The 21,864-nt window shown below is 45.9% G+C and overlaps 1 protein-coding gene across 3 annotated transcripts in view; it reads left to right on the plus strand.

Annotated features, from left to right (window-relative positions):
- The window catches only part of AXIN1 (axin 1), a 227,398-nt gene that overhangs the window by 196,070 nt on the left and 9,464 nt on the right, over positions 1-21,864 (plus strand). The window contains exons 6-10 of one of the 3 annotated variants that reach the window (XM_059716844.1): positions 4,501-5,054; positions 7,499-7,675; positions 11,577-11,822; positions 15,758-15,865; positions 18,903-21,864. In XM_059716844.1, the coding sequence (XP_059572827.1) occupies positions 4,501-5,054; positions 7,499-7,675; positions 11,577-11,822; positions 15,758-15,865; positions 18,903-18,993 (1,176 nt within the window). In that variant the 3' untranslated portion in view covers positions 18,994-21,864. The remainder of the gene's footprint in view (positions 1-4,500; positions 5,055-7,498; positions 7,676-11,576; positions 11,823-15,757; positions 15,866-18,902) is intronic. The other 2 variants (XM_019482361.2, XM_019482362.2) reach the window with 2 other exon arrangements.

Here is a 21,864-nt window from a genome sequence, read left to right on the forward strand (position 1 = left end):
TAGTGGTCACATTATTTTCCTTGTCCACTGTTTTTAAAGTGCAGCGGAAAGCAGCAGCACCATATCTCCGCTGTTAGCAAGCCTTCATTCACAGCAACATTGAAACACCTGGCTATGGGAAGCAATGATTTAAAGGGGTGCTCAACCCCTGGCTCACAGAGCCATGTCATCTGGCCCACGTTACTCCGAAGAGTCCAGATAATGGGGGGAGCAGGGCAACCTTAGTTGCCTCTTCCCTGCTGCCAAATTTCTGAACCCCCATGGACCGTAAAGCATGGCCCTGTGTGCTACATTGGGCATGTGGGGCCGAATCTGGCAGCATAAGGCCCAGTCTGGCTGCATAGGGCTGGAGCAAGGCAGTGCAAGGCCCGATTTTTGGTACACAGTGTAGGGTTACCGTATTTCCAGGTACATAAAAGAGGACACTGGGGCGGGGGGAATATGATGATGGGGGAACAGTGACATACCAGTGCTCTGCCCCTGCTCATTCTGTTGCTGCTCACTGACAAGCCACACCCCGCCAGCCCTGCTACTGCCCCTTGCTCCAGACCCACTGACCCGCAGCCCCCTGGTGCTGTCAGTGCCCTGCACATGGTCCCATGCCCCATGCCCCTCACTCCTGATCTGCAGCCCCTTGCCTCCCTTCCAGCCCTGGCAGTGCCCCTCGTTGCCTACCCACAGCCCCTGCCCCCCTGCCAGTGCCCCTCACTCCCAACCTGCAGCCCCTGCACCCTCCAGTGCTGCCAGTGTCCTGCACTCTGGACCCACAAACCCCTGCCCACCCCCTGACCCCCAGCCCTGCTGCCCAAGCAGCTCCTGCATTGTGCATGTGCCTGCTTGCTCACTCGCTTGTTCATGTGTGCGCTCTCTCTCTTCAGAGCACGTGACCCCCAACAGCCAGTCACCTTGCCCACTGCTCCCAGCCCAAACAGCCAGACCAGAAGAGCAGAAAACCTGGGCATTTCCTCTTATTTTAAAAAACCTGCCTGGATGCAGCACAGGAGTCCAGAAAAGAGGACATGTCTGGGGAAAACCTGGATGTATGGTAACCCTAGTGTAGGACCAAAGCAGCACAGGACCTGAAACAGGAACCCAAGGCTGAGGTGGCACAGAGCCCTGGTGAACTGGGCCAGGCTTGCCTGTGCCAAAGCAGCACAGGGCCTAGCTAAGGCACCATTGGTTCTAGTCCCAGCACTGATCTTGGGATCTGGCCCCCACCACTCATCTGGACTTCAGGGCCAAAAGGTTGAACACCATTGGCTTTAAAACACAGTTCTTCCACAGCTGACTCCATGAAATAAGCTGCTTGCTGAACCTATGATATTTCAACAGATTCTTTTTCACAAAATCCAGCTATTATTTTATTGCTCCAAGCATCAGAAATTTAAATATTTTTCTGTAAACTGTACTCAGTAAATGAAACCACCTAATTAAGTGAAAAATTATACTTTTACAATTACTTTATAACTAGTAAAGTTAAAATTTAGCTTACATAAAAATACCAAAGCAAAAAATGCAGGGCTGTTTTCTTAAAAGGAAGCACCAGAAATGTGTGAGGAGGCTCCCAGCTAAAGATCTATACCACCAAATGCGGTTTTAGCCTCCATGGCCCCTGTGCCTTCTGATTTTTCCAACTAGACTATCATTGTTTAATTTCTTACAAAGCTGTTTGGCACAAACCTGTCCTGAATGGGCTCTAAAGAAGACTAATAGGAAAGATAGGTCCCTGGAAAGACTAAATAACCTACATGTGGGGGAGCTAAATCAGAGAGAAAGCTTGGGTAATTTGGGCATGGAGACTGAAATTAAGGGATAAAAGCCATATCTGGGAAATCCTAGGCCAGTGCAACCAAACTACAAGGTTCTCCCTCCTTCTGGATCTCCTTGGGGTGGCAATGATCTCTACCAAGACTTTGGAAATGTCCCCCCTCTAACCAAAGCAGCACAGGGCCTAGCCCTGTGTAAGTAATTTGTAAGTAATTACTGTAGTGTAAGTAATTTGTCAAGTATCATATAAAAAGTCTGCACTGGGGCTCAAGGAGTACCCACGTCTCCTGGGTGCTAGTCTCTTGCCCTCATCAGTTCCATCATCCTTTTTCATGCAGTGCATTGATAATATTTTTATTTATATCCTGTCAGTGACACAGCCTTGTGATCAAGACTTGGATATGTCATATCTGCATCAGAGACTTTTATTCTACTACTATTCTAATATTAATTTAACTCTAGACAACCTCACTTATTTTACCTGCAAACTAATAAGAGCAAAAGTGTGTTAGAGACTAAAAGTATGAGTTGTCAGAAGCAACTTGATCTCATGGTGTTTTGCTTCCTGGGCCAGTACATGCTCTTTTAGGTATGGGGGAATTTGCAAGGCCTGCATTTAACCAAATGAACTGGGCCTTGCCAATTTTTTTTTTTTTTTTTTTTTTTTTTTTTTTGAGCCTTCTCTCAGCTGGGACCCAACCCAGCATGTGCTGGGAGGCAGAGAGCCAGCACCCAACCTGAGCTTGCACCATGAAGTCAGGCACTAGGTACCCCACAGAAATGCAAGAGCTTGCCAGTGATCTGTTAGAGATGCATCTTGGAGCTAAGTCTGGGTGGTTTATGCCAACTATGTCTGAGGGATGTTGGAGAGAGGAGAGCCACTGGATTTTCCCTTCATGATCTCAGGCTGTGCAAAATTGCTGTAAGAGCCTGTCATTTTAAATGGCATCTCTTTGAGGAATTTTTTTAAGTCACCTACATTAGTTATCCCAATGCAGCACTTGCCTGTTAAGGTTATTGTAGCTATAGAGACTAGAACCACTTGTTCTTGTGGAATGTCACTGTAGTTGGAAAATAACATTTCCCATCAGGAAATGTACATCATGGCTGTTTGCAGACATTAAAAAAAAAAAAAACCCAAACAAAACAAAATACACTTTACCAGAAGAAGCAATGCATTCCTTTGACCTGGCTCCTCAGCGTCTGTATAGATTGGGCACTTCAGGGGTTTTTTTTAGCCCTTTTATCTAATAGCTGATTCAATCAGCTATTAGATAAAAGTGCCAAAAAAACCCACTAAAACACCCAATCTATACAGACATTGGACGAGCCGGGCCCAGCTAATGATTCCAACAATTGCATATCCTGCCATGCCATGCCTGAGCTCCCCCCTGCACCAGCAAGATGAAACTGGGGTCCCTACCAATTGTCAGTTGGGGCCAGGAACCAAACCCATCCCCAGTTCCAGCCAACAATCAACAGATTGCCAAAACCCTGGCTGGGAGGCACAGGGCCCATGGGATCGGGCTGCAACAGCCTGATCCTGGCAACCCTATGTGCTAGGGATGAGTAAAAAGCCATGTGCCACTCACCTGGTCCCTCTGTGCACTGGGAGTTATAAAACTCCCAGTGCACAGAGGGCCCGGCATTGAGCTGCCATAGCTTGATGCCAGGATCCCTGTGCATTGGAAGATAAAAAAAAAAAACATATGCCACTCGGCTGAGTAGTATGTGGGGTTTGGGCAGGTCCTGGTTGATGGGAGTCCAGCACTGGGCTGCTGCAACAAAATGCCAGGGTCCCTATGCACCAGGAGGTGTAAAACCTGGTGCACTGTCCAGCTCAGAGGCACCTGAGGTTTTGACAGGTGTGTGATAAGGCATGATACAAATAAACCCCAAAGTTATTCCACTTTATATGCAAAGTAACTTTGTGGCTCATTTACTTCACTATCACACCTTAAATTGACTTGCACATGTTGCTGGGTTATTATCTAAGGTGTGTCAAAATTCCGGACCATTAGCAATAGAAAATTTTGTGCCTTTTTTTTTCTTTTTGGAATGCCTATGAATTTAAAATGTAATTCTTTGTTTTAAAATACAGTTGTCAGCTATGCATTATGATCCATTTGTAGGCTAGTCTAATGAGCATTTTAGTTATTACCTGGCTACTTCATCTGTACAAAGCATTTTGCCTTATAGCTCATGCATTTTAGAAGTGGATTCCTGGTTTCTGCATCCATCCAGGCAGCTGTCATCCTTCAATTATTTTCTGAATCCTCAGCATGCTGCTTGCTTTGTTTTGAGATGTTTTAAATTTTTTATTTGAGAAAACCCCAAAATCTTCTCCATAGGTAGTCAAGCAGTCTTTCCATTTTCTATCTCTTGTTTCATGTGCTCATTAACCTGTTTGACTGAATATATCCCATAACTATTTTATCCAGTATGCTTTGCTGTGACACCTTATTAAGCATTCTTTGGAAACTGTACTTACAAACTGATTGCTTCATTTCATTTGTCAGCTGTTAAAGGGAACTTGCAACAGTTTTATCAGGACCCACCTGCTCTGAAATAGAATAGAACTACTTTTCAATGAACTCCATCTATAAATTTCATGTTTTCATTTCTGATATAGTCAGAAACTTACTATTGTTTGGAACAAGCCTACATGTTGTGTGCCACGAGTGTGGTAGGGAACCAGGCCTCAGATTTCTCTTCTCTTTATGTTGCCTACAGGAAGAAGAAGGTGAGGATGCAGATCTCTCTTCTGGTCCTTCAGTTATTAGCCACAAGCTGCCTTCCGCCCAGACTATGCATCACTTCACACCTCGTTACTCTGAGATGAGCTGTGCTGGGATGCAGATGAGAGATGCCCATGAGGAGAACCCAGAAAGCATTCTTGATGAACATGTACAGCGCGTCATGAAAACCCCAGGCTGTCAGTCCCCAGGGCCTGGTCGCCATTCCCCCAAGCCTCGATCCCCAGAGAGCAGTCATGCTGGCAAGATGCCTGGCATGCCAGGGACAATACCTCCAGGGCATGGCAAGCACACCACAAAATCAGGAATGAAACTCGATGCAGCTAACTTGTACCACCATAAGCATGTCTACCACCACATCCATCACCACAGTATGATGAAACCAAAAGAGCAGATCGAGGCTGAGGCTACCCAGAGAGTACAGAACAGCTTTGCTTGGAATGTAGATTCACATAACTATGCAACAAAATCACGAAACTACAATGAAAGCATGGTCATGGCACCCAACCCCATGGAATCACTAGGCTACAGGTGAGCAGGCACAGCACCTGTGAAAGTCCTGAGCTGTTTCTTTGTAACAATTTTATTTGCATTATGCAAGTCACTGTATAAATGAAGTGTGGCCCTGTTTCTAAGATAGGTGTATAACATTCTGGCATCCCTATGGGCTGCTGCTTACCGTAGGAGCCCATACTAGGACAGAGTTTGAATTCCTCTCATCTATTTGGCAGATCCTTTCCCTTCAGAAGTGACTTTTTGCAGTTGTGCATGCCTTTACCATCTCTATGATATATCCATGGAAAGGCTTCCTCTGAAATTGGTCTGCACCTTCAGCAGTTATGATATGTGGTAGGTCTCCTGCTCTTCATTGTGCTGTAAGTGTATAAAAGCTGTAGCTGGGACTTCTTTCTGCATGCTGTATCACTGCCACTAAACTGAAGGTTGAATTTTCAGGGTCTTATTACCATTTTTCTGGGTTTAATGAGAGCATGTAAACACCATTTTTAGTGCAGGACCCAAGGTTTACCTTGCTCCACACACTGAAATAGCTAATATTAGCTGGACTGACTTGCCCCCCCTCCAACAACCAAGGTTCAGTCTTGACTGGGCCTCAGATGGAAACCACTTCCTGAAGAAGATCATTGCTGTGTTTCTGCAGCTGGGTTCAAATCCTTCCTTTTCTGTTTTCTCCTCCCACCCATCTGTGTGCTTATCTGACAGAGAAGAAGCAGCAGTGAATGTTTGGTTCTGCTCTTTTGCACCAGGTTTCATTCGTTTATTTATTAAATTATGTCTTGGATATGCCATCCAGATCTCTTTTTGTCCATGGCTGGCGGTTGCTTAGTAACATCTTTAATAACAACTGTCAGTGATACTTTTTTGTGTGTGACTTAAGGGAGGCATGACTGTAAGGGATATTCTAAGAATTCTGAATTAAGCTCCAGGTTACTAGAGACTTTGGGGCAGGTCAAGCCACCTGAGTGGGACTGGGGGGGTCGGACTTTCCCCGCCATGGAATGGAAAAGAAGAGCATCCTAAGCTCTTTTGTGAAGAGAAGAAGAAGCAGAGAGGCTGGAATGGCTATATGTTTCCCAAAAGGAATGAGAAAAGAGGAGCGGAGCTGCCCTTTAAAAGGGAAAGAAGGAGAGATCCTAAAGCCAGAAGGTTCACACAGGGCATCCAGGTGAAAACAGAAGAATCCAGCAAGGATGACTAGGTTTCCCAGACTCTAGTCTTTAAATGAGACTATTACAGAAGGCCTGCAGTGTCCTCAAAGCATGAGTTGAGAGCTTGTGGAGACGAGCAAGCCCCCCGACTATTTTGCAGCCATTTGTCTGGTTTGAGGCACGAGGTACTGGCCACAGTGGGCACATCTACCTGAGACATTTACTGCAGTTGCCTAATTAGCTCTGTAATCAGTGCCTTGGCCTCTATATATGTGGCCCTGTTAGGCCACAGGAAACAAATATATTTATAAGTACTAACCTGCTGCAGAATTTAAGTACTATCCTGTAATTCTGTAAATACAAGTACTGTCCTGCTGCATAGTTTTTTCATGCACAACAGGTGTAGTCTATTACCAGCTGGCTGGGGCACAAGGGTGCTTCAGTGCGGGAGCTGCCTGCCAGCTAGCCCCACACTAGAGCAACCGTCTGTCCCAGCCAGCCCCTCTGCAGCATGTTGAGCCAGGTCGAAGCAGCCCTGGGCTGGCAGGCTGACCCCTCAGGCCCCCTGCCAGCTGAGGCTGCTTTGACGTGGCTCAACATGCTACTGTCCCAGGCACACATGTAAATGTGGAGCCTGGGAGCAATAAATTCTGGTGTGGCATGCACTGGAGTTTATTGCTGCACATTAATATGCACGTGTAGGTGCATCCAGTGTGAGGTAAAACATTGAGCATGAGAGCCTGGCACACAAGGGCTCGGACTGTGGGCTCAGCCTGTTTTTGGGTGGCAAATGGAAGGAACAGCGTGGCCTGATCTGAAATGGCAAACCTCGTCTTATGATGTTCTAACAGCAGACAGGGTGAATGATTGAAGAATGAGCTAGGTTTGGAGTTTAGCCCAGGTCCTCACTCCTTTGCCAAACATCTAAGAGTTTGTCAGCGCATGCATCATACGGCTGTGCTCTCTTCGCCAAGGGAGAAGTTCCCTGGCAGTGTCCAGTGTAAGATGTATGAGAAGCATGGCACACTTGGCCTTAGCAGGTTTCAGCACAAATAATATGAAACAAAGCCTTCTCTTTGATCTAAACTACTGTGATTGTGTCACAGTAGAAGTTTAACTGTGTCAGCAGGACATTCCCATGCTGTGCTTTGTGAGCCTCTGAAAAGCAGTTCAAATGGCAGGGCTTTAATCCAGGCTGTGGAGTTGCAATCTGAATATATCTAGATAGTACAAGTGTTCATAATCAGATATTTCTCTGCTGTTAGTATACAGACAAGTAGCTAATATCTCAAAGTCTTGTTCTTTCAGTGGGAAAGCAAGTCTACCTTCAAAAAGAAATGTCAAGAAGACTGATTCAGGGAAAAGTGATGGTGCCAGCTATGAGATGCCAGGATCTCCTGAAGATGCTGAGAGGAACCAGAAAATCCTACAGTGGATCATAGAAGGAGAGAAGGAGATCAGCAGGCATAAGAAAGCAAACCATGGGTAAGGGTTAAGTAACATCTTGCATTGTCTCTCCCATATCAGGCAAGCATCCTTTGGTGCAACTAATTGTATCATTTTTGAAGGCTGTGTGGAGATGAATCAAAATACCCAGTTGTGAGAGCTTGGCTTTTGGAGACCTGAATATTGATTGGGCATCTTCAGTGGTAATAATCCATATCTGTACTGAGGTGCAAAAAGTTATTTGCTGGCTTAGAGGTTTAGTTTTACAGTTGAGGGGCAGGCGTGGCTGGTGAACTCAGACTGGTGGGGCAGGTGGAGCGGCACACGGTGGGGAGACGGGGGTTTGCAGCCAGCCAGAAGCGGGAGTGGTTTGTAACCTCCTCGCTCCCAGCTGGAGTGCCCGGCTGGCTGCAAGCCCCCCTCCCCTCCCCTCCCCTCCTCTGATTCTGGCCTACTGCAAACTGCGCCCTCCCCCTGCCCCCGCTTCTGTATGACACTCCACCCTCTCCACCAGTCTGACTTCACCAGCTGCGCCTGTTGGGAGGTTAATTATGGTTATTGCTACCATCCCTAGATGAACCTGGGTACATTGGTTCCCAACCGATGCTCATCACAGCTGGAAGCAGGAGCTCTAACAAAGTTAACTGACAGCTGCATTTAGTTCTGTGCCTCCTGTCATTCCAGGAGCTTTATCCTGTCAGGAGCTGCAGCCCTGTAAGATATTTATCCCTTTAAAATGTAGACAGAAAAGCTCCTTTCTCAAAAGGCCCTTTCCGAGTTGGCAGATCTGCTGCCTCTGTGATGTAGGTTCTAAATTGTCTCCTTGGCTTTCTGATTTAAAAATCAGCCTTTGCTGTTCCTGCTGAACCAGCAGCAATGGCAGAAAGATGTGGTTCTAGCTTAGCTGTGCATCAGCAACAGAATTATTAACTACATTCTTACTGCAAAACTTTTCCTACTGTGTGAAGCACAAGTCAGTAGTCTGACCCGCTTGTCCTCCATGTGGCCAACCTAAACCATGCTCTCACAATACTGGATTAGATGTTCTTGGCATTCCCTGTGCGTGCAAGGGGATTCCAGCAATTGGCTTTTGTTCTACCTGTAAAATCTTTACAACCTTTTCTTATCCTCCCTTTTATTGCCCTCTATCAATGCTGACCTCATGAAGGAACACCTTGAGAGGTTGGACACCTTCAAGTCAGGGCTCCAGCCCTGACAATCTACACCCCAGGGTACTCAAGGAGCTGGCCAGCATCATAGCTCAGCCCCTGGCATGGATCTTCAAGAACTCCTGGTGTTCTGAAGTTCCCAATGATTGGAAAAAGGCCAGTGTGGTGCCTATCTTCAGGAAAGAGAGGAAAGTGGATCCAGCAGACTACAGACTACAGGCCCATCAGCCTAACATCTTTCCTGGGGAAGGTCTTAGAAAAGATTATCAAACAGGCCATTCTTTATTAAAGAGGCCATCTTTAATGGACTGGTCGATGCCAACATCCTGAGGGATAGCAAGCATGGGTTTGTTGTGGGTAGGTCTTGCTTAACCAATCTTATTTCCTTTTACGACCAGGTGACCTGTCACCTGGACAAGGGAGAGGAGATTGATGTTGCATATCTTGACTTCAAAAAAGCCTTAGATCTGGTATCCCATGATCACCTCTTGGCAAAACTGGCTAACTGCGGCCTCGGGTCCACCATGATCTGCTGGCTGAGGAATTGGCTCTGTGGTCGGACTCAGAGGGTGGTGGTTGATGGTAGTCAGTCGTGGTGGTGCCCTGTGACCAGTGGGGTCCCTCAGGGCTCTGTCCTTGGACCTATACTGTTCAACATCTTCATTAATGATGTGGACATTGGAGTCAGAAGCAGACCGGCCAAGTTCGCCGATGATAGCAAACTTTGGGGTAAAGCATCCACACCTAAGGACAGGAGGGCAATCCAGGCTGACCTTGACAGGCTCAGGAAATGGGCAGATGAGAACCTGATGGTGTTCAACACTGAAAAATGAAAGGTTCTCCACCTTGGGAGGAAAAACCTGCAGCATCCTTATAGGCTTGGCAGTGCTACGCTGACTAGCACTACGGATGAAAGGGACTTGGGGGTCATGATTGACCGCAAAGTGAACATAAGCCTTCAACGTGATGCTGCAGCTAGTAAAGCGAGCAAAACACTGGCTTGCATCCGTAGATGCTTCTCAAACAAATCCCAGGACGTCATTCTCCCATTGTACTCGGCCTTGGTGAGGCTGCAGCTGGAGTACTGCTTCCAGTTTTGGACTTCACAATTCAAAAAGGATGTGGAGAAGCTTGAGAGAGTCCAGAGAAAAGCCACATGCGTGATCAGAGGTCAGGAAAACAGACCTTACGACAACAGGCTGAGAGCTATGGGACTCTTCAGCCTGGAAAAGCGCAGGCTCAGGGGTGATCTGATGGCCACCTATAAGTTTATCAGGGGTGTTCACCAGGATCTGGGGGAACGTTTGTTCACCAGATCGACCCAAGGGATGACAAGGTCAAAAGATGATAAACTTCTGCAAGACCATTTCAGGCTGGACATAAGGAAGAATTTCTTTACTGTCCAAGCCCCCAAGGTCTGGAACAGCCTGCCACCAGGGGTGGTTCAAGCACCTACTTTGAACGCCTTCAAGAGAAATGTGGACGTTAATCTTGCTGGGATCTTATGACTCCAGCTGACTTCCTGTCCCTGGGGCAGGGGGCTGGACTCAATGATCTTCCGAGGTCCCTTCCAGCCCTAATGTCTATGAAATCCTGTAATGGTGCCTGAAGTTGCCAGACTTCACAGAAGGCTAGTAAGGGTCTGAGTGCCAAGGTCATAGAAAGCTTGAGTATCTGATTTTAAGTCACTGTGCTTCTTGAAAAGGACATTTACTACTTTGCAGCACTTAATGCTTATGGAAGTGCCAGTAAATAGTTCATAAGTGGGATTTACAGCTTGGAAATGTTATTATCATGTACCACAGTGTGTTTTGTAGAATCCTGCTTAGTGAATTTTGCAAGGTGGGGGTAGGGGGGAGGAGGAGAATACCTCCTGTTGGTTTTATATACAGGCAAGCCCCCCTTAGTGCTCGTAATTGGTTCCTGAAAAACCAAGTGTTAAGCAAAACGAACGTTAAGCAAAACCAAAAGTATTTGACGACCCAAGGTGGTGACTGCAGTTGTTTTTAATGACCTGAGATGGCAACCGTGAACATTATAACAAAACTTGCTGAGCGCTAAGTGAAATCAGGTATGAATTTCAAATGAGCATTATAGCAAAATAGCACTAAGTGAAACTGCATTAGGCAGTGGTTGCCTGTACTGTACACTGTGGTGTGAATTATAAAGCACACGCAGAAATCCTCTTCTATTGCCAAATGGCAGCATTTTTATTGAGTTCACTTTTTAAAGTTTATTTAATTCAGTATTTCACCTCTACTCCACAGTTTGATTACAGTTTTGTAACTTGTAACCATCAATGTTGTATATGTATACTGTTCTCTTTTAAGCTTTATTTAATACAAATTATGTCTCTACTGTTAAGGTCAATACAGGTGTTTCACTTATCCAAGTAAGCTCAACAAGCACTATCCAGACAGCTTTTCAGTCAGTGCTTTCCAAAAGAGTTTAGATGAAGGTTGTGCTATCATTGTAACCTCAGGGCCTTCTTGCAGATAGTAGTGAGTTTATCATGGGATCCTAACTAAATTCCAGCTCTGTTGGATACTCTGCCCCCTAACTGCTCATTTGAGTTGCATTGGGTTGTATGGACTTTCATATTCTGCCTTATTGGAAGGCACTACTGCAGAGTTTCCACAGTGCAGCCTGGTAATAGCCAAGTGCCCCAGATCTAGATGATGGATTACTGGGAGCACTTTCTGATGTGCAACTCAGTGTGTAAAGGTACATGGCTGCTTATGTAAAATGCCTGTGTTTGTGTGTGTGTGTAGCTCTTCAGGTGCTAAGAAGCAGCTGGCTCATGAGATGCCCAGACCCCTCTCCATTGAGCGACCTGTTGCTGTGCACCCATGGGTCAGTGCCCAGCTTCGGAATGTAGTCCAGCCTTCTCACCCTTTCATTCAAGACCCTACCATGCCACCCAACCCAGCCCCCAACCCTCTGACCCAGCTGGAAGAAGCCCGCAGGCGGCTGGAAGAAGAAGAGAAAAGGGCTGGAAAACTGCCCCCCAAACAGAGGTAAGGTGGTTTGGTCTGATGAAGTTGGAGAAGGGCCACGGTGAGGGAGGATATCCCATAAGCACCACCATGAAGCTAAGAACAGGTTGTCTCTTCTCTATTCCATTATTCCAACTGTAGTTTTCAGGATTCAATGAACAAAAAGACTGTGTGAAGTGGGAGCAAGCCCTAGATATCTTCACACTGTACCCTCCAGAGCACAAAGCCTAACAGCTCTCAGGGAGCAGAACAGTGACTAAGGAGTGATAGGCACAAAAACTTCCCGAGACTCAGAAGTGTGTCCCATAAATGGAGGGATCAGGGTTGTTTCCCTCTGTGGCATAGTTTGTGTTGAAAGCATAAAAAGCAAAGTCTAACCCTGATAGATGGAGAGGAACTGTGCAAGCAGTCCTTGGAGCCCTGCTTGGGCCAGGCACATTTAGGGTTCACCTACTGCCACCAACTCCTGCATTGGAGAGCTCACTTGTTTTTAACTTGTCCATTGTGCCAGTACTAAGCTGGTTTACACCAAAATGTAATTTTAATGGTCCTTATTTGGTGTGTTGCCTTGGAACCCCAGACACATGTACCACACTGAGAAGAGATTCTTTCAAATTGAAAGCAATAAGATGACTGGTACTTAACATATTCCTCATGCTTTTAGAAGCCAAAGTAGCAGAGATTGTTCTGGTGATGGGAGTAGACTAGGGGGAGTCAGAAATCCTGGATTCTAATTCTGGTCTTGCACTTGTACAGTTCACAACCAGGTCACTTTACCACTTAGTTTACTTGCCAGTGACACAGGGATAATAGTTCTGTCCCTGCATTACCTTGAAAAGGAGGTATGAAGCATGTTAAACTTCTTAGATGAAAGGCATAGCTTAAAGATCTTCATTGCCATGATTGCTTCCTTTTATAATGGAAGTTGCATACAATCACTCATACACTTTGATATATCTAGAATGCTGCTATAAACCTCAGAGGCTGACTACTTACAAACACTGGTATACCTTCTTCAAGGTGCCCAGTAATTGCCTGGTTTAACATATTTTCTCAAGCAACTGCCATCAGATGAATGCAATATTTATATGAGAGGATAGGTTTACAATCAGTTAATTAAAATAACTCCTAAATAGGAGTAAGCCCCATCTACTTGGTCAGCTTTTCAGCTGATATAATTGAATAAGGATTGTTCTTCTGGCTCCAAATAATCAGTTAAGAAGTCAACCACCCTCCCCCAAAATGCATAGATGTATGCTTGGTAAACAGAGGCCCAGGCTTAGAGGCATATTATATAATAATTTAGAAAATATTGTAAGCAAAATTCCATGTTGGGCCTACACGGCATTGTGTGGAAGCTGTAGCCAGATATGGAACGGATGCAAGCTGTATAATTGATAGAGTTATTAGTAAAAGGCAAAGGGGCCCAAGTTCTTCTCTCTGAGAGCTGTTTAATCGCCCTTCCAGAACAAACACAGTAGCCTTCATGGGAGCCAAGAATTTCTGAAACTAGAAGCTCCCCTGCTGAATGTTATGGGCTGATGGTTGGTGCTTCAGTGATCATGCTCTTGAACCAGTGCCTTGCTAGAACCAGCTTCCTTTTACAACTAGTCGTTTGGTGGGCCTGAAAATAGGCCTGGGATAATGCTGCTGGCTGAGATCGTAAGGGTGACAAAGGCAGGGATTTAGATACAGGTAGAGTGGAAATAGGAAGAAGAAAATATCAAAAAGCCAAGCTGGCAAGGACCTCCAGCCATACAGTACTGCTGACCCCTTCAAGAATGCAGAACAGCATTTTAATGTGCCATTCACTTCATTGGGGAGGATGCTGCAACAGAATTGGAAGCTCCATGAAACTGGAGTCTGGTGCAGTGCCTGTCTCAGGTTAGGGGAGCAATGCAGGGAGGAAAGCAAAAAGGAACCAGGGTGACTGAAGGACACAGGCTCCCTCCCCTCAGAAGAAAAGCAGGATTACAAGATGCTGGCTCTGTGGCTTTTCAAAGGGTGCTCAACTTTTGTATGTCTCTGGGAAGGTTAATTTCCCCATTCAAAATGCCTTGTACCATACACATTTACCAGTTAGCCACCCCCTGCTTCTTTGATAGATACTCTGGAAGTCAGAGAGTCCTCACTTGTCTTCTGTCCTTAATCCTAAAAATAAGCTGCTTGTAGATGAGAGTGAATTCTGTCTGAGCCAACAACACGCTGGTCCCCACTGAGTTTTGTCTCTGGGAAAGAAGCAAAATACAACAGCAGGCCATTTTGTCTGTACCAGTGGCCAAGACTGATATCAATACTGATACTTTGCTTGCAAAAAATCTGCCTTTTTCTCTATGTACAATGAGTAGGGGGGGGGGGGAGGCAGGGGGAGCTCTACTCTAGGAAGTACATGCATGATTGTGAGGTGTTCAGAAGGCAACAGAAATGCTTAGTGTTACATACACCGTGACCCACTGTTTCCCTCAGGTAGTTTGTTTAGTTTACATTCCCCATTAGATGTTAAAAACCCTTTGGTAGGTGATAGTTTCTACCAGAACTTAAGATTAAAAGTGTTTTCAAGTAATAGACGTAGTTTATTAAAGCACCTAGCTCTCCAGCAGGTATTTCGATATGCAGTTAGTCTGTAATGAATGAAGCCATGATGAGGGCAGAGAATCAGACTTCAGGCTAGTTGATTAGCTGTGCCTTGCACCAGTAGTAATGTTTACTCTGCTTTTTTACAAGGCCTTACAAAATGGCTTAGGTACCAAATCCAAGTTAGAACAACAACCACTAACAAGCTGATAGTACTGAAGACCGAGTAGCTCAGTGCAACTGGAAGCCATATAGAAGTATCCATTGTGGGAGGGTTCTTTTGGAGTTGTTCACACTTTCTCTTTTTAAACACTCCAGCAGAACATTTAATGTTGGCACAATTGGACAAATATTTGGCATGTGAGGTTTTTTCCTTGGAATGGCAGAGAGCTAGTGAACAAGGTAGCAATGGAACAGTCTCCAACTGTATTGGAAGGTGCACTTGAATAGCCATTTTCAGTCCAATATCAGCTTGTTAGAAATAAAGTGCTCTGCAGTTTCAAAGGGAAAGTGCATTATGTGCACATCAGTTGCACCTGATAGATTTGCTTCTTCCAGTTTGATAACATTTTGATCTTGCTTTACTATCACTGGAATCACTTGCAAACTAGGCAGATGCAATGCGATCACTGCTCACAGAGGGGTTGAAGGAAATATCTTGTTGTTCTGAGGTCTTGTGGGGCACATGCAGGAGCCAAGTACCCTGGGCTGCTTCCTTATCAGGATTACTTCCACAGAGCTGAGTGCTCTCTGCAAGGCATTTTGTTCAAACCTTTCCTTTCTAATCAGCTGTCAACCTTTTGTGTGAGTGCTTAATCACACCACCAAGTTCTTTTTAATAACATCTGTGTGTAAGGCTTATTTACAACTGAAACAACTACCATCCAAGCTGAGAGATCTGTGTAACTGTACCAAACTCTGTATATTATAGAGGTGAGATAGGAAAAGCATCCATCTGACCAATACAGCAGTTCTGTGTAACATTATCAGTCTTCCATCAGGAAACCGTTTTTATTCAAAACCAGGTCAAGCAGCCAACTAGAAAAGGAGTAGATTCCTCTGGAGTATATGCATCTATGGGAAGGGTGAGAATACACTAACAGAGGGACTGGCTACTCCAAAAACTTTTTCAATCCATGTCTATGACCTAGGGCCATTTTATTGCTTTAAAATACACATAGGTGTATCTTGTTGTGAAGAGCTGATTTTTGAACTCCTGCCCTTCCCACTACCAGGGAGGTGGAAAAAAATGGGACATGGTTTTTCCTACTCTACCCAGTGACTGAGGTGCTGCAACCACCTTATTAAAATCTGTATTGTGCAGCAGCCTGACAATAGAGATGGTTAGCCAACCCTGTCTAATTTCTGAGATTGTTCTTTAGGTATGTTCAAGAGGTTATCCAGCGTGGTCGCACTTCTGTCAGGCCAGCTTGTATTCCAATGCTGAATGTGGTACCAGCTGTCTCCAACATGGATCTCTCCAAGTCTGAGTATGTGCCACTACTCTTCGTGTCTTCTCTGTAAACTGTAATCTGTCTGTAGATTCCACTACTAGCAGCACATGCTGCTTTGATTTATGACAAAATTTAGTGATGCCCAAAGACTTAGCTGTATCTCCCAGCCATTAGCAGCCTATGTCTGCATTTGGGAAGGAAGCGAATGTTTTCATGTCAGTGCTTAACATCTGAGCCCATTTCCATTACATTAGCATTTCTCCTTTTTCTGCAGAGGGGGGATTGTATGATTTGACCAACCCTCAGAGTAAGATGGGTGCCAAAGAGATTTGGTCCTTCAGGAGGGTACGCTATAAATATTCAGTTCTGCTGCTTCACCTGGAGGGGAGGATGAATATACTTTAGCAAAGAATTTGATTAACTCAAAAAGAACTTCAGAAGCACCCATTCCCCTCCTGTGCTTTCTCCATCCTTTACAGAATCTCAGCCATTTTTTTCTCACTCCTAGAAAGAGGTGATGTAAAAATGCTGAGGTATTCCTAATCTTACCATGTTTATGTAACAGCCATGTACCTACCTGGCAGAGGAAGATTCCAAGCCCCAGGCAGCTTGGAATACCAGAAAATACAATAGCCACTGTCAGTAAGGAATCCCCTTAATCTTATTGCTGGAGTGGAGCAGTGAATTGTCAGGTGTGAGCAACGCTTCTGGCATTTGCCTGGGTTCCTTAGGTTTCAGTTTCTTAGAACAGACCAAATCGTTTTCCGTCTCACAGAAGATGAGCAAGGGCTTATTTACTTAACAGCATTATGAACATGGACAAAGTGGATTGAATTTGGTTGATGCTGTGTGTAACATGCAATTTTCTGTACCACAAAACCACGGGCTGGGTTTCTTGGCACATAAGTAGTCATCTTTTAGTCATCACTCCTTCTAGAGGGGTTGAAAGAACCTTGGGGAATTTGAGGTTTTCCAAACCTCTCATTAACTTTTGGCTCACAAGGTTAGCAAAGCTTGCCCAAATTTAATTTAAATGTATGTCTTTTTTCCCAAGGATAATTCAACTTTTAAAATATTTTTGTAGCTAAAGGGCAGCTTGTGCTCTGTGGCAGGGATAGGAGAGACCCTGAGAGCTTTACTAGCTGTGGGAAGACTCTTTGAACTTGAAGAATCTGCATCTTTTTTCACAGCCTCTTGAGCTGCCTATATATAACTTCCCTTGCCAGGTACATGATTGTTTCATAAGCACACTAAGATTAGGAACATCTCAGCATTCTAATACCACCTCTTCCTAGGAGCAAGGAAAGGACTGCCATGATTACTGCTGAGTTGTACATAGTTGTTGAGTTGAACTTTAGATAGTTTTGAAAGTGGCAGAAGGATTTTCCACAGCTCAGGAGTTCTTATTTACATGGGCATGGCATTAAAAAGTCACTCTGTGTGAGAGCCAATATGTAAAGATTAGTGTCTTAATTTTTTTCAATGTAGCAAGATTGTGATTAGCTCATGTGCTTGGCAAGTGCCATTGTTATAGCAGCTTTCCAGTCATAAAACCATCTTTTATTCCCGTATACTGTTTATAATTTTTAAAGCTGCCAAACATATTTTTATATGCATTTTTTAGAAAAATCTGTCTCTACAAAGATCACACGTGCCAACTGGTGAATTTCTCTAGACTTTCTGAATGTCTGTGATGTGCTTGTGGAGACAAGGATGAAAGGCCCTAGAGAAGTGCAAAGTAGCATTATTCTTCATACTGCTACAGGCAACCCCCACTTAGTGCTCTTAATTGGTTCCAGAAAAACTGAGCGCTAAGCGAAACCCATTTGCCCATAGGAATGAATATAAATACAGGTAATTGGCAGCTTCTTGCCGCCACTTCTCGCCACCGCTGCTTCTCCCCAGTTAACCCGCTGGCCACTCCAGTCCCACATGCGAGCCCGCGCCTGCATTCCTGCTGCTTCACCCTGGGTCCCCACTGGCCCTGGCCCTGGGCACCAATGCAGGCCCTGTGCTGACGCCCATCCCCCCCCCCACTTGCCACTTCTCACCACTGCCGCCTCGGCCCACCGGCCCCACATGCCAGCCTGGGCACCAGCACTCCTGCTGCCTCGCTCTGGGCATGGGCCTCTGTTGGCTCTGGCCCCAGCCCCCGCACTCCTGCTGCCCCACCCTGGGTGCAGGCCTCTGGCCCTGGCCACCGGCGCAGGCCCCACACTCTTCACCACCGCTGCTGCTTCAGCTGGTGAACTCAGGCAGTGGAGCATCCCACAGGAGCAGGGTGGATGCTTGTAGCCGACCGGGAGCAGCGGGGTTTGCAGCATCCCTGCTACGTGCCTGGCTAGCTGTAAACCCCACCCCGCTCCCAGCTGGCTGCAAAAGTTGCCCCCCTCCCATGGGACGCTCCACCGCCCCACCAATCTGTATTCAGCAGCCGTATCTGGCTTCTCCCCACCCCACCCCACCCCATGCTCACAGCTGCCCCCCACTCACTGCCACTCACCACACTTGCTGCTGCTGCCTTCCCGCCAAAAGGTGCTGATTCCACTGAGCGCTATAGCAAAACTCTCTGAGCACTCAGTGAAACCAGGTATCGATTTTAAATGAGCGCTATAGCGAAATAGCGCTAATTGAAACCGCGTTAAGCGAGGGCTGCCTGTACATGTATCCACCTTCAGAATACAGCTACAAGGAAAGTGACAACACTGCTGTAACACCATAGCACTATGCAATTCAACACTTGGAAGCACAGGCTGTAAATACAGAATACACAGACTTTTGAACTTAAAGAAATAACAGGCTGTAAAATGTATGCTGTCACACCTAGAGAATGCCTGCCAGCTTCTGCTCTGAAGTCTGCCACATAAAATGGTTGGTGAGCTGTTAGCAGTTATTATGATTAGGCTCTGTCATCCAGCACCTCAGTGCCATACTCTGTGGCATGGGTGTCAAACTCATCCAGCCCTGAAGCTATGGATTGTAAAATAATTGAAATCACTGTACTAAAAATTTACCAAAATTCAATCAAATTTTATTAAAAATTATTTTCCTCAATTTTATCCTTTTCTTGTAGGGTGCATCGTATATACCAGTGTATCTTAAATTACCAGAAAATACAATTGTCAATATCAATAAGGAGTGCCACTGATGTTAAGGTGACCTGAATTTCTTGAGTTTGCTTCTTCAAATGCCCTTAAAACCACTGAAAATTCAGACTGGCAAAGAGGAAACAAATGCTGATCTCGAAAATTCCATCTACTTTCTACAATTGCCTATATAAGGATAAAAGAGAGAATCCTGTTTGCATGAGTGTTCAATAAATACTAATGAAATGCTGTACCAAACTGGCTCAGCCAGGCTGGCACTGGTCTTGGTTTACATTGCAGACTTGACTGCAGTGCTGCTTACACTGACTCTGCATCCCAGAGGAGCTCAGTTCTGGACCCTGTTCAGAAATGGTTGCTGTGGCTCATATGCAGAGGAAATTTCTTTTCCTGCAGTGTCCTCCACTAAACAGAGTGAGGAATGACTGCAGGTTTCAGACTAAGGCTGCTCTTGCCTAGCAGATGATGGATATCCTGCTTTTGATGATGCTCACAGTAGCCAGTGCTTGGTTTGTAGGAAGATTTAGTGGTGTGCAGTATGCTTTTTTTTCATGCACAGATTGTTTGTCTTGCACCCTGGTGCAGAGAAAAGCTTTCAGCTGTAACTCTGGTGCTTATGTAGGCAGACTGATCTCCTGCCCGAAAATACACAAAGAGATTGCTTCCGAGACCCACCTCCTCCAAGTCCCTGGACTCATGGGAATCTCTGATCCCTCTCCCCATGCTGTGTGATGATACAGAAAGGACCCTTTCCTCCCCAGAATGCCTTGCAGAAGGAGTATTTTTAAATATGCTGTGGCTAAGACCCACATCTCCCCTACCTTGTGGTAGAACTCACCTGTTCAGTAATGCCATTAGCTGCCCTTCTGTGTGCTGCATAGCAGGGGTACAAGCCGTGCTGGCACCCCTGTGTGCTATCGGCATTGGGGTCAGTTCACAGGTTTGTGCTTACAAAAGTGGGAGTGCCTGCCTTTGTAAATAATACCCCCTGAGGGCATTCGACTTGTGTCTGACTCCTACTGTCCAGGTATCCAAGAGTGCTTTACAAACACGGAGAACATTAGACCTTATAACTCCCCCCACCAGGCAAACCAGTGCCTCAGGCAAACCATGCCTGCAGGCTCAGAGGCATACAGGTCCTTTGACTTAACTAAAGGTATACTACACAATGAATCATTGGCAAAGCCAGGAGTCAACCCCCCAACTCCTGTCTCCCAGTCCTGGTCTCACCATGAGTCCATATTTCTTGTTACCTCTGTTAGGTGGCTGCATTTTTCTTGGAAATGGCCATAAACCAACCATATTGGACACTGGATATGTGCAATTTAACCAAACTTTGCAGCAGGGCAATTTTTGTTCCCATAAGTGATCATGTTAGCTAGCCGATGGCAAAGATGATTCCAGTATCACCATTCCCACTCAGACTTAGGCTGCATGGTTGAGGGCTGGGGACTGCCCTCATTACAGAAATATGCCCTGCTCTGGGTTCCAAATCTTCCCTGAAAGTGTCCAGACTTGCCAAAGGCATTATATTCTACTCAATGTAGTGTATTAAGGAGTAATCCTCCCTAATAAACTGCATGTCCAGTTGTCAGTCAGGAGGCCATTGAAGGACTGGAACAGTATGTCCCCAGGAAAACATCCTCCCTGGTAGCTGAATCCTGCAAACCCTATGAAACAGTTAGCATGCCCCAGTGTGAAGCCCAGTTACTGAGAGAGCCAGGGTACTCACTCATTACCCCCACTTCAGATGCATTTCTCTGTGCAGCAGTAAGTGGCTTGTCCCTCCCTGATCCTGTACCTACTGGGAAAGCTCAATTAATAGGGGTTCATAACTCGTGTCCACACTCAGCTTGTCTATTGCCCTGACAGCGCTAGAGCTGACTCAGCACAGGGCAGAATGTGACCTCCTGGCTGGAGTCTGCCTGCTCCCTTGGCACAATAAGGCAGCATCAAGCTCTGTATATATAAGGGCACATCATGGAACAAGGTGTTCACAGCTCTCTCAGAGCAGCAGCCCAGGGGCTGGCTTAGCCAATCTGTGAGAGCTGTGAACACATTATTCCATGATATGTCCTCACATGCATAACAGGGGGGATGGGAGGAAGGACTGGGACAGTCATCCCAGGTGCTGCCTTTGTGGAGGGTACATAAGCAACTGCTACAATTGGCACAGCAAAGCCAGTGCAGCCCTCCGCATCGGCAGCTGCCCCAGGCGCAGACCCAGTGTGCTACATCTCTGAAGCCAGCTACCAAAGAAGCACAAAACCTACTTTCAGGGGCCAGCACCATTAAGAGCTTTACTTTTTTCTTCTTCCAAGCAGCCAAGGTTCAGATTAGCCGGTGCAAACTTCTCCCCAGTCCACTCCTGGATAGAGGCCTCTTTCCCCTTGGACTTTTCCAACTCTGTACAGCCTCTGTCCCTCACCCACAAGCTGTGCATCTGAGGATTTCTCTCCAGGACATCCTTGTTTGTGTGGGCCTTGGATCCCCTTCGGTCTTTTGAGACAGGCCTATGCTGCTGGCCCAAAACCAGAGGCAGTAGCTAATACGTAAATGTTCCTTCATCTGATGCTGGAAATGAGATTATGCCAAAGGAGGTCTCTTCCCACTATGGGCACTTGTGGGGGAAGGGGCTTCCCTGTTGCCTTTCTGAGATCTTTGCTAGTTCTGGCAGCTTTGTAGAATATAGCATGTAATACCAGACAGCATCCATTTCATTCACCAGGGAGCCTAATATAGTTCAAGCCACCGGTCTCTGTGCACATTGGATCCCCATAGCTTGCAGCAAGCACTGATACAGGCTTACCAGTAACCCCAGCATATGTGGAAACCAACTTTCTTGGGTCCTCCCGTGTGCCTTGGTTTGAGGGAGGCAATGCCTGACTGGCCTAGTGGTCAATATTCAGTGAAAATGGTTTTGTTTTCAAA

This window comes from Alligator mississippiensis, chromosome 13 (genome assembly GCF_030867095.1).
Source record: "Alligator mississippiensis isolate rAllMis1 chromosome 13, rAllMis1, whole genome shotgun sequence".
NCBI lineage: Eukaryota > Metazoa > Chordata > Crocodylia > Alligatoridae > Alligator > Alligator mississippiensis.